This window comes from Chiloscyllium punctatum, chromosome 23 (assembly GCF_047496795.1).
Source record: "Chiloscyllium punctatum isolate Juve2018m chromosome 23, sChiPun1.3, whole genome shotgun sequence".
In the NCBI taxonomy this organism is placed as follows: domain Eukaryota; kingdom Metazoa; phylum Chordata; class Chondrichthyes; order Orectolobiformes; family Hemiscylliidae; genus Chiloscyllium; species Chiloscyllium punctatum.
This window is the reverse complement of record NC_092761.1, coordinates 93,126,773-93,140,056: the sequence shown is the minus strand read 5'-3', so window position 1 is coordinate 93,140,056 and position 13,284 is coordinate 93,126,773. Positions and strand designations below refer to the sequence as shown.

Genomic DNA, 13,284 nt, shown 5'->3' with positions numbered 1-13,284 from the left:
CTTCCCTGGGTGGGGGAGTCCAGGACTAGAGGGCTTAGGTTTAGGGTGAGAAGGGAAAGATATAAAAGAGACCTAAAGAGCAACCTTTTCATGCAGAGGGTGGTACGTGTATGGAATGAACTGCCAGAGGAAAGGTGGAGGCTAGTACAATTGCAACATTTAAAAGGTATTTGGATGGCTATATGAATAGGAAGGGTTTGGAGGGATATGAGATGGGTGCTGGCAGGTGGGACTAGATTGGGTTAGAATATTTGGTCAGCATGGACTGGTTGGACTGAAGGGTCTGTTTCTGTGCTGTATATCTCTATGACTCTATGACTGAGCTCTAGTCCAAGCTATGGGGAAGGCAATCTATGAGACGATGCTGAGGGTTCATAACAAATATATTCTCATGAAGAAAAATAGTGGAAACCCAAAGGAAATTAAGAAAACAGAGGTAGCAATGCAACATCGAAATAGTTCTTAATAAATAGTTTGATAGCTAAAGAATGACTCAAATTTATAAGAGACAAATGAATAACTAATGAAGGCACAAGATGTGGGCGTATTCTTAAGGAATATCCTTATGTCTGTTCATGAGAGAGAGAAATGGTACAAATATTGAAGCTAAGGATGAAGAATGTAAAATATTGATTCAGATAAACTTAATGAGAGAGAAAATATGAAGGGGTTAGCAACTTTGGAAATTGTGCAGGTGAAATGTATTCTTTGGCTGTTAGAAGAAGAATGTAGGAAATTGTGGAGACACTGGACATTGTTTTGGAATCTTCTGTGGTTATAGGCATAGTGCTGCACACTCTTACATGTTGTTTAAAAACAGATAGACCCAGTAAATATAGACCAGTCAGCCTAACTTACTGAAGAACAAATCATTAGAAACAAATGAGGGACACTATTAATTATGATTTAAAAAGACATAGATTACTCAAACCTAGTTAGATTCATTAAGGGAATATTGTGTTTGATTAACTTGTGAGGATTTTTGTTATGACTTGGGGTAAAACCTCCCCCCCCCCCCCCCCCCCCCCATTCCCCCACCAATTTAACAGCAACCCAGAAAGGGTTTACCCTGTGCGGTAATCTGTTAAAATTTGAGAGGCCAAGAACTATTCCAAAAATCACTATTTAAAGTACAAAAATACTTTAAATACTTTGGGACAACTGTGTTGATCGAGTCCAGGGGAAGCTTATTGTTAGTTTATCTTGGGAAGTGTATTCCCTGGTCTGCAAGTGACTGTGGTCAAGTCTGGTTACCCTTGTCAGCCTGTTTGGTCAATGCTGAGGTATTCTGGGTGTTTCTTGTATGGTTTGGACAAACTTGATTGTCTGTGTTCCCTGTGGGCATGCTGTGGGTAGGCAGGTGGCAGATCTTTTCCCACAGTGACTTTAAAAGGTTTTGAAAAGTTTGATGCAGCCAAATGGTTAATATGGCTTTCAAATGGTCGAATGCCTCCTGGCATTGTTCTGCCCACTAAAACTTTGTGTTCTTCAGCAAATCGGTTAATGGTGCCATTACATTGCTGAAGTTTGGAACAAACTTCAGATAGAATCCACTGAGTCCTAAAAATCAAAGCACCTCTTTCTTCAAGGTTGGATGTGGAAATTCCTCAATGCCCTTCATCTTTATGTTCCATGGGGGGGTCAACCTTCCATGACTCGATGTTATGTCCCAAGAATATCACCTCTACTTTTGTGAATTCAGGTTTATTTAAGTTTATCACTAGTTTTGCTTCTCATAGTCAGTCAAAGAGCTCTGCCAATTGTACCATGTGATCTTTCCAGGACTTACTAAAGATCACAACATCATCTAAATAGACTGCACAGTTTGTTAACCCAGCCTCAACTCTGTTCATGAGTCTTTGGAATGTAGCGGGTGCGTTCTTCATTCCAAAGGGCATCACTTTAAACTGATATAGCCCATTTGGGGTTACAAACGCAGAAATTTCTTTCGCCATCTCTGATAAACATACCTGTCAGTAACCACACAGTAAGTCCAACTTGGTGAGGTAACTGGCTTGTCCGACTTTCTCAATACAGTCCTCAAATCTAGGAATTGGATATGAGTCTGATTTTGTAATGGCGTTGACCTTCCGATAATCTACGCAGAATTGTTAGGTCCTGTACGATTTGGGAACTAAGACGATTGGCGAACTCCATTCGTTCTGGCTTGGTTCAATGATGTCCTCATCGAGCATGGCCTCCACTTCCTTCTAGACCTGTCTGGCTTTAAAAGGATTAAGCCGATAGGGGTGTTATTTTATTGGAGCAGTATTCCCTACGTCTACTTAATGTACAATAGTATTAGTCCTCCCCATCTGATTCTTACATGTGTTCTTGTACTGCAGTAACAGATCTTTCAACTATATTCTGTGCTCATGAGACAGATAACCTTACTAGCCTATCCCACTCCTCAAGGACTTCTTCATTTTTAATTATCTTTCTCTATAGTATAACACATTTTCAACATGTTCACATGACATATCCAATACCTTTTTGTTCTATCTGCATCTTTACTAGATAGTTCACCTGACTCAATGTTTTCTCAATTTGATAGGAACCACTAAACCTGACTTTGAAGGGATCTCCTATCACTGGTAACAGTACTAACACGTCATCCCCTTGGGATGACGTCCGAGTCTCAGAGCTTTTATCTGCCACCTGCTTCATTCTATGCTGTGCCCTTTTTAAGTGCTGTTTGGGTAACTCACCTACTCAGTTTAGTCTCTCCCTCACCTCTGATACGTAATCTAAGTGTGAGATCTCTGACTTTGGTCCTGTCGATTGTTCTTTAATTAATTTCAAAGGGCCTCGCACTCATGACCGAATATTAACTTGAAGGGAGTAAACTGACTAGATTCATCTGCAGCATCTCTAATGGCAAACAATATGAATGGGATACCTTTATCCCAATCATTCAGGTGATTCTGACAGTATGCTTTCAACATGGCCTTCAAGGTTGATGCCATCTTTCTAAAGCTCCCTGGGGTTCAGGATGGTATGCACTGGATTTAAAGTGCTGTATACCTCAGTTATCTATAACCTCCTTAAACAGCCTAGAAGTAAAATTAGATGCTTGGTCCAACTGAATCTCTCTAAGTAGCCCATATGGTGTGAAGAAATCTACTAACTCCTCTACTACCCTTTTTGCCGAGATACTCCATAATGGAATTGCCTCCGGAAATCTGGTAGACACATCCATTATGGTTAGCAAGTACTGGTTCCCACTTTTAGTTCTCAGGAGGGGACCTACACAATTAATCATAAACCACGTGAAAGGATCTTCAAATGTGGGAATTGGCAACAAAGGGGCTGGTTTTATTACTGCTTGGCGTGTATGACACGTACGGCAAAAGTTAAACACATTTTTGTGAATTTCAGGCCAATAAAAATGGTTTTGTACCTTAGCCTGAGTCTTCCTTAACCCTAGGTGACCTCCTACAGGTAGTTCATGTGCTACCCGTAACACTTCATGTCTGTATGCTATAGGCAACACAATCTGGTGCACTTCGGCCCATTTCTCCTCTGCACTAACCTGCCGTGGTTTCCATTTCCATTTTAGGATTTTATCTTTCAGATAATAACCCTCCAGAATATTCTCTGCCTCTTTTTCAGAGTATCATCCACATATATATCTTTTATCATCTTGTCTTGCTGTTGCAAGTCCCTTAGCCTTTCAGGATTAAATACTTTTGTCTGACCCTCTGCCTGTTCAGGTTTTTCCTGCACCATTACATCAAACAGGGTATCCTCTAACTGAATCTCAACTCCTTCATCTTTCTCTTTACTTTTAACTTCATGCTGTGACTTAAGATAGTGGGATTTGGTCTGGAAAAATACCAGGATATATCTGTTTTAACTCCTCAGTTTCTTGGTCTTCCTTGGGCTTCTCCACAACAAGGCGTGTCGCTCCCACCTTGGATCCTGCCAAATCATTCTCAAAAACAAACTGGATTCCTGGAACTGACATTCTGTCAGTCACTCCCACTCTAACTTCCCCAGTCTTGGGTTGGCACCCCAATCTGATCTTACATAGGGGAATGCTAAATTTTTGTCTATTTATCCCACAAATTACCACACTCTCAGGTAACAGATCAGAAGGAGTGCATATTCGCTCATCCCTTACTGTCAATGACTGGTTAGATCCTGTATCCCTCAAAATTATAACTTTTTGTCCTTCTCTCCCTGTTCTTTCTGAGTAAACTTTACCCACAGAGGCAAATTCTTTGTAGAGATCAGGTACTAACTGCATACCCAGCCCCTGCCTAGGCTGGGCACTCTCCTGCAGCTCCTTGGCATCGCCTTTACTACCATCATAATGCCACAGGCTTTGCATCTTTTACCACATCGTTTCCCAGAGTGTCATTCTTTAATGACCAGCAGCATGACTTTACATGTCCCACCTTTTGGCAGTGAAAACACCTTTTCGCAGTGTCCTGTTGAAACCACCAGCACTGTAATTTTCTGTGTCCCACTCCAGTACAGTGAAAACACCTGAGACCTTTTACCTCCTTTTCATCCTCTTGGGCTTCTTTAACATGTGGGAAATTCTTACAATTGTTCGCTACTTGTTATTTTGTAGTGTAGGATCTTCCCTTCTCCCAACTTCTATCCGTCACAGGATGAAATTCTGGCTGGAAGCTTGTCTTATGCACCAACACGTATTAATCTGCTAATTCTGCTGCCCTTCTCACTTCCTGAACTTCCTGTTTCTCCACGTGAATTCTTACCATCTCTGGAGGAGTTTTTAAACTCCTCCAGCAGAATAATCTCTTGTAGAGCCTCAAGGGACTTATCTATTTTTAAAGCATACACCCATCTATCAAAATGACTATGTTAATTCTTTTGAAGTCAACATAAATCTGACTTGGTTCCCTCTTTATGTTTCTGAACCACTGTCTATATTCTTCTGGTACCAATTCATAAGTACTTAAAATAGCCTGTTTGACCTCTTCCTAATCTCTTGATCCCTCATCTGACAGTGCAGCAAATATCTCACCAGCTCTGCCTACCAGTTTAGTCTGAACTAGCATTATCGGTAAACCCTTGGACCACTCCATCTGCCTAGCTAATTGTTCAAATGAAATAAAGCTTCACCATCTTTCTCATTGAAATGTAGCATAGTTTGACATATTTGTATGTATCACTAGCTTCTCTTTTAATCTCCATCCTGTTAACTTTACTTTGCTGACTAAGTCGCAATTTCTCAAGTTCAAATTCTCTCTTTTTGTCTCTCCCTTTCTTCTTTTTCTCTCTCTCTTTGCTCAGCTAAGAACCTTCTTTCTCTCTCTTTTCTTCTCTCTCTCTCTCTGTTTCTCTTCTAACTCCATTTTCCTCAATTGTAATTTAAGTTATTCTGCTTCTATTGCACTTGTCTGTTTCTCTGACACACCTAAGTGTTTGAACAATTCCCTTACAATTTCAGCTTTACCTTTGTCCTTGGTCAAACCTAAATCTAACTTATTTGTTAATTCTAAAAGTATGGCCTTTTCTTTCCTTCATAAGTTTCTTGACAAATTTGAGAATCATCTTCAAATCCCAGAACCTATTTAGCAATTTTAAGAGCCATTTCTCTCACTTTTAGTTTAATCAACCACAAGTCATCGAAATTAAACAAATTTTCTCACCTATGTTTTGTTTAAAAATCTAGGACACTAACATGCAAGAGTTTAAATCTGCTGGGATTTTTGTCCCCAAATCTATTCAAATCTGTCTAAACCAGTTCAAATCTTGCAGGAAAGCAAAATATTACGACATGGTGCAAATGCGCCCTCTGCCAATTTAATGCAGCAACACAGAAAAGATGTACCCCGTGTAGTAATCTGTTAAAATTCAAGAGGCCAAGAACGATCCCAAAAATCACAATTTAAAGTACAAAAAAAGTAAGAACTTTATTCTTTAAGTCTAACATAGCATATTAACTAACAACTATTTACAACTTCTTCCTCTGACCTATCTTTTACCTTCCCCTCTAAAACACTAGTCTGGTAAAACCCCTCATTAAGATTTTCCAAAAAAATTCAAATTTTAAAACCAGCCAGCTGTTGAATCTTCTCTTTGTATCTTCCTCTGTCTTCTTTTCTTCTTCTTAGGGATTTCTGTTTCACATGTCACTGATCGATAAAGGTACCTTTAAGAGAGCTATTCTCTGGTTAGTCTGCATATGTCGGTAGCTTGGCAGTTCTCCTCCAACAGTTTAATTTTTTTTGGTCTTATACCCTAAAGCATTGGATCGTTTCATTAGTTTTAACATTGTCAAAATACTAAATTCAAACTCAATTGGAGTTTGATATTTTGGGGCATAATTTAAACTGATTGGCTGAATTTGAATTTGTTTTTGTCTCAGAGCAACCCAAACAGTGTTAGCTGTTCTGAACCAGAAGTTATATTGTAAATTCTCCAGCACTCTGTGTGTGTCTCTAACTCCTTCAACTCTCTTAAACCCCTTACATCTTCATAACAGATTTTAACAAGATTTTTGACAAGGTTCTGCATTCAGTATAGGCCAGAGAATTTAAAGGCACATGGGATTCAACAAATGTACAGGAAGTTGAATTCAAAATTGGCTTGGTGTCAGGATTATAAGGGATAAACAGTGAAGAAAAGCCATTGAGCCCTACCAATCCATGTCAGAAATAATGCTCCTCTCAAGACTCCTCCCATTTTCCATCTAAATCTATTATTATAGCCATCTATAAACTTCTCTTTCAAATACTAGTTTATGTTTGGTTTCCCTTTAAATGCATTTCTGCTTCAATCACTTGATGAAGGTGAAGTCCACAACTCACTTATCTTCTCTGGGTGAAGAAGATAATTCCCAGAACCTAACTGGATTTCTTGATGACTATCTTATATTTATGGTCCCTACCTTATAGAAGTTTACAAAATTATGAAGGGCATGGATAGGATAAATAGGCAAAGTATTTTCCGTGGGGTCGGGGAGTCCAGAACTAGAGGGCATAGGTTTAGGGTGAGAGGGGAAAGATATAAAAGAGACCTAAGGGGCAACTTTTTCACACAGAGAGTGATACATGTATGGAATGAGCTGCCAGAGGATGTGGTGGAGGCTGGTACAATTGCAACATTTAAGAGGCATCTGGATGGGTAAATGAATAGGAAGGGTTTGGAGGGATATGGGCCAGGTGCTGGCAGGTGGGACTAGATTGGGTTGGGATAGCTGGTCAGCATGGACGGGTTGGACCGAAGGGTCCGTTATTCCTCAAAAGAAGAGAGATTTCTCTTGTCGCTTCTCTCAAAATCTTTCAAAATTTCAAAGAACCTTATTAGATCACCCTCCACAGGGGTCAGTATTGGGGCCACTATTGTTTGTCTTATACATACATGATCTGGAAGAGGGCACTATTGGTCTGGTCAGCAAGTTTGCAGGTGACACAAAGATTGGTGGAGTGGCAGAAAGCATAAGGGACTGTCAGAGAATACAGGAGGATATAGATAGGCTGGAGAGGTGGGTGGAAAAGTGGCAGATGGCTTTCAATCCAGACAAATGTGAGGTGATGCATTTAGGCAAGATTAATTCTAGAGCAAATTATACAATGAACGGAAGAGCCTTGGGAAAAGTTGATGGGCAGAGAGATCTGGGAGTGCAGGTCCATTGTATCCTGAAGGTTGCAGAACAGGTGGATAGAGTGGTCAAGAAGGAATATAGTACGCTTGCCTTCATTGGACGGGGTATTGCATATAAGAACTGGCAAGTCATGTTAAAATTGTACACGACATTGGTTCGGCCGCATTTAGAATACTGTGAACAGTTCTGGTCGCCACATTACCAAAAGGATGGGGACGCTTTGGAGAGGGTGCAGAGAAGATCTACGAGGATGTTGCCTGGTATGGAAGGTGCTAGCTACGAAGAGAGGTTGAGAAGGTTAGGTTTATTCTCACTAGAAAAAAGGAGATTGAGGCGGGACCTGATTTAGGTTTACAAAATCATGAAGGGTGTAGACAGGGAAAGTACTTTACACAGAGGATGGTAGGTGCCTGAAACGCATTGCCAGCAAAGGTAGTAGGTAACAGGACAGATAGTTAGGGATTCATGTCCAATAACTTACTTTATTGGCCAAGATAAGAGCAGGGAGCTCATGCTAGAATTGTATTAAATGCGAGTTAGGCCACGTTTAGAGTACTTTGTACAGTTTGGGTCAATGCACTAGAGGAAGGATGTGATCACAGTAGATCAGGGAAGATCCATGAGTATCTGGCCAGGTCAGGAGAGCAAGCAAAGATTGGACAGGGCTATGTTTGAGGGGTATACAGCAAGGAGACTGCAGACAGTGGATTAGAACATCCTTTACCTATTAGTAGACTGATTAAATCAGGTGAGGAGATTTAAAATTAAAGGGAACTTGAGGTTTTGTTATACATCAGAGGTGGCTGGAACTGGAACTTACTGCCTGAAAGGTTTAAGTCACGAATGAAGACCCTTGAAAATTCAATTGAACTTCTGTGAGCTGTTGGCAGATGCCCCTGTATTGTTTTGGCCAGTATAGGTCTCTTGACCGAATGGCCTGCCTCCTGATGTCAATGTCAGTAACTCTGGGAGTCGGTGATTCGCTCGGATTTCGGTTTGCTTATCACTGGGAAGGGGCTGTTTTCTGTTACAGGGCAGTTTTTCCGTCGTGGAGATGTGTTCTGGGCTGAGGAGAAATGTCAGACCAAATGCCGCTGCCTTGACCTGGAGAACCGGCTCCTGTGCCAGAATCTGTCCTGCGGGCAGTTGGAGCAGTGTCACTCTGTCGATGGTGTTTACCGTTGCCTTCCCGAGCAGACTGCCTCCTGTGTGGTTTTTGGAGATCCTCACTATCACACCTTCGACGGGTCGCTCTTCCACTTCCAAGGAACTTGCTCCTATATCCTTTCCAAGCCGTGCCTGGAGGGGGACCATCTTCCCAGCTTCAGCATCGAGTCCACCAATGAGAACCGGGTGGGGAGTGCCGTCTCTTGGCTTCGGAGCATCAAAGTGAAGGTTTATTCACACAGCATCGTCATTCCCCGGGGAAACCGAGGGGAAGTGTTGGTAAGGACTCAGCTCAGGAATCCAAATGGTGCTCAGGGCCATGGAGGACTGTGGACTGGGGGGGTTGGGGGGATGGTGAGGGGGGGGGAGTGATGGTGAGGGGGGGAGTGATGGTGAGGGGGGAGTGATGGTAAGGGGGGAGTGATGGTAAGGGGGGAGTGATGGTAAGGGGGGAGTGATGGTGAGGGTGGGGTGATGGTGAGGGTGGGGTGATGGTGAGGGTGGGGTGATGGTGAGGGGGGGTGATGGTGAGGGGGGAGTGATGGTGGGGGGGAGCGATGCTAAAGGGGGAGTGATGGTGAGGGGGGAGTGATGGTGAAGGGGGATGATGGTGAAGGGGGATGATGGTGAAGGGGGTGATGGTGAAGGGGGATGATGGTGAGGGGGTAGTGATGGTGAGGGGGGGAGTGATGGTGGAGGGGTGGGGGGGTGATGGTGAGGGGAGGTAATGGTGAGGGGGTAATGGTGAGGGGCTAGTGATGGTGAAGGGGTAGTGATGGTGAGGGGGTAGTGATGGTGAGGGGGGGAGTGATGGTGAGGATGGGGAGTGATGGTGAGGGGTGGGTGATGGTGAGGAGGGGGAGTGATGGTGAGGGGGCTGGAGTGAGGGCTGGAGTGACGGTGAGAGGGGGAGTGACGGTGAGAGGGGGAGTGACGGTGAGAGGGGGAGTGACGGTGAGAGGGGGAGTGACGGTGAGGAGGGAGTGACGGTGAGGGGGGTGATGGTGAGGGGGAGTGATGTGAGGGGGAGTGATGGTGAGGGGGAGTGATGGTGAGGGGGAGTGATGGTGAGGGGGAGTGATGGTGAGGGGGAGTGACGGTGGGAGAGGGGAGTGATGGGGGAGTGACGGTGAGGGTGGAGTGACAGTGAGGGTGGATACAGTGAGGGTGGATACAGTGAGGGTGGATACAGTGAGGGGGGAGTGACGGTGAGGGGGGAGGGACGGTGAGGGGGGGAGGGACGGTGAGGGGGGAGGGACGGTGAGGGGGGAGGGACGGTGAGGGGGGGGGAGTGACGGTGAGGGGGGGAGTGACGGTGAGGGGGGGAGTGACGGGGAGGGAGGGGGTGACAGTGAGGGGGGAGTGACGGGGGTGACGGTGGTGGGGAGTGACGGTGGTGGGGAGTGACGGTGGGGGGGGAGTGATGGTGGGGGGGGAGTGACGGTGGGGGGGAGTGACGGTGGGGGGGGAGTGATGGTGTGGGCGGAGTGATGGTAAGGGGGGAGTGACGGTGGGGGGGAGTGATGGTGTGGGCGGAGTGATGGTAAGGGGGGAGTGATGGTAAAGGGGGAGTGATGGTGAGGTGGTAGTAATAGTGAGGTGGTAGTAATAGTGAGGTGGTGAGGTAGGAGTGATGGTGAGGAGGAGTGATGGTGAGTGGGGTGATGGTGAGGTGGTAGTAATAGTGAGGTGGGAGTGATGGTGAGGGGTTGCTGATGGTGGGGGGGTGATGGTGAGGGCAGTGATGGTGAGGGGTTGGTGATGGTGAGGGGTTGGTGATGGTGAGGGCAGTGATGGTGAGGGGTTGGTGATGGTGAGGGGTTGGTGATGGTGAGGGGTTAGTGATGGTGAGGGGTTAGTGATGGTGAGGGGTTGGTGATGGTGAGGGGTTGGTGATGGTGAGGGGTTGGTGATGGTGAGGGCAGTGATGGTGAGGGGTTGGTGATGGTGAGGGGTTGGTGATGGTGAGGGGTTGGTGATGGTGAGGGGTTGGTGATGGTGAGGGGTTAGTGATGGTGAGGGGTTAGTGATGGTGAGGGGTTGGTGATGGTGAGGGGTTGGTGATGGTGAGGGGTTGGTGATGGTGAGGGGTTGGTGATGGTGAGGGGTTGGTGATGGTGAGGGGTTGGTGATGGTGAGGGGTTGGTGATGGTGAGGGGTTGGTGATGGTGAGGGGTTAGTGATGGTGAGGGGTTGGTGATGGTGAGGGGTTGGTGATGGTGAGGGGTTGGTGATGGTGAGGGGTTAGTGATGGTGAGGGGTTGGTGATGGTGAGGGGTTGGTGATGGTGAGGGGTTGGTGATGGTGAGGGGTTGGTGATGGTGAGGGGTTGGTGATGGTGAGGGGTTGGTGATGGTGAGGGGTTGGTGATGGTGAGGGGTTGGTGATGGTGAGGGGTTAGTGATGGTGAGGGGTTAGTGATGGTGAGGGGTTGGTGATGGTGAGGGGTTGGTGATGGTGAGGGGTTGGTGATGGTGAGGGCAGTGATGGTGAGGGGTTGGTGATGGTGAGGGGTTGGTGATGGTGAGGGGTTAGTGATGGTGAGGGGTTGGTGATGGTGAGGGGTTGGTGATGGTGAGGGGTTGGTGATGGTGAGGGGGGTGATGGTGAGGGGGGGTGATGGTGAGGGGGGTGATGGTGAGGGGGGTGATGGTGAGGGGGGGGTGATGGTGAGGGGGGTGATGGTGAGGGGGGTGATGGTGAGGGGGGTGATGGTGAGGGGTTGCTGATGGTGAGGGGGGTGATGGTGAGGGGGGGTGATGGTGAAAGGGGGCGTGATGGTGAGTGGGGTGATGGTGAGGGGGTGATGGTGAGTGGGGGTAATGGTGAGGGGCTAATGGTGAGGGGGTAATGGTGAGGGGGTAGTAATAGTGAGGTGGGAGTGATGGTGAGGGGGGCGTGATGGTGAGGTGGGAGTGATGGTGAGGGGGGCGTGATGGTGAGGTGGGAGTGATGGTGAGGGGGGCGTGATGGTGAGGGGGTGTGATGGTGAGGGGGTGTGATGGTGAGGGGGGAGTGATGGTGAGGGGGGAGTGATGGTGAGGGGGGAGTGATGGTGAGGGGGGAGTGATGGTGAGGGGGGAGATTGTGAGCGATTAGTGATGGTGAGGGGGGGTGATGGTGAGGGGGGTGATTGTGAGCGATTAGTGATGGTGAGGGGGGTGATGGTGAGGGTGGGGTGATGGTGAGGGGGGTGATGATGGTGAGGGGGGAGTGATGGTGAGGGGGGAGTGATGGTGAGGGGGGAGTGATGGTGAGGGGGGAGTGATGGTGAGGGGGGTGATGATGGTGAGGGGGGAGTGATGGTGAGGGGGGAGTGATGGTGAGGGGGGATTGTGGAGGGGATTGATGGTGGGATTGGAGTGAGGGTGTGGGGGGAGTGAGGGTGGGATTGGAGTGAGGGTGGGATTGGAGTGAGGGTGTGGGGGGAGTGAGGGTGTGGGGGGAGTGAGGGTGTGGGGGGAGTGAGGGTGTGGGGGGAGTGAGGGTGAGGGGGTGATGGTGAAGGGGGAGTGATAGTGAAAGGGGGAGTGATAGTGAAAGGGGGAGTGATAGTGAAAGGGGGAGTGATGGTGAGGAGGGGGAGTGATGGTGAGGAGGGGGAGTGATGGTGAGGGGGGAGTAATGGTGAGGGGGGAGTAATGGTGAGGGGTGTGACAGGGTGAGGGCTGGAGTGACGGTGAGAGGGGGAGTGACGATCAGGGGGGTGACGGTGAGGGTGGGAGTGACGGTGAGGGTGGGAGTGACGGTGAGGGTGGGAGTGACGGTGAGGGGGGTGATGATGAGGGGGTGATGGTGAGGGGGAGTGATGGTGAGTGGGTAGTAGTGTTGAGGCGGGAGTGATGGTGAGGCAGGGTGATGGTGTGGAGGGAGTGATGGTGAGGGGGGTGATGGTGAGGGGGGTGATGGTGTGGAGGGAGTGATGGTGAGGGGGTGATGGTGAGGGGGGTGATGGTGTGGAGGGAGTGATGGTGAGGGGGGTGATGGTGAGGGGGGGTGATGGTGAGGGGGGTGATGGTGAGGGGGGGTGATGGTGAGGGGGGTGATGGTGAGGGGGGGTGATGGTGTGGAGGGAGTGATGGTGAGGGGGTGATGGTGAGGGGGTGATGGTGAGGGGGGTGATGGTGAGGGGGTGATGGTGAGGGGGTGATGGTGAGGGGGGTGATGGTGAGGGGGGTGATGGTGAGGGGGGTGATGGTGAGGGGGGTGATGGTGAGGGGGGTGATGGTGAGGGGGGTGATGGTGAGGGGGGAGTGATGGTGAGGGGGTGATGGTGAGGGGGGTGATGGTGATGGTGTGGAGGGAGTGATGGTGAGGGGGTGATGGTGAGGGGGGTGATGGTGAGGGGGGTGATGGTGAGGGGGGTGATGGTGTGGAGGGAGTGATGGTGAGGGGGTGATGGTGAGGGGGAGAGTGAATGGTGAGGGGGAGAGTGAATGGTGAGGGGGAGAGTGATGGTGGTGGGGGGGGTGACGGTGAGGGGGTGGAATAGCTGCTGAAGTCTCACCGCACTCTCTTTCTGATCCCACCCTACC

At 47.9% G+C, this 13,284-nt stretch overlaps 1 protein-coding gene across 1 annotated transcript in view; it reads left to right on the top strand.

The window, feature by feature from the left end:
* The window catches only part of LOC140494275 (tubulin-specific chaperone cofactor E-like protein), a 208,227-nt gene that overhangs the window by 127,119 nt on the left and 67,824 nt on the right, over positions 1-13,284 (top strand). Inside the window, exon 15 of the mRNA XM_072593555.1 lies at positions 8,616-9,028. Within this exon, the coding sequence (XP_072449656.1) occupies positions 8,616-9,028 (413 nt within the window). The remainder of the gene's footprint in view (positions 1-8,615; positions 9,029-13,284) is intronic.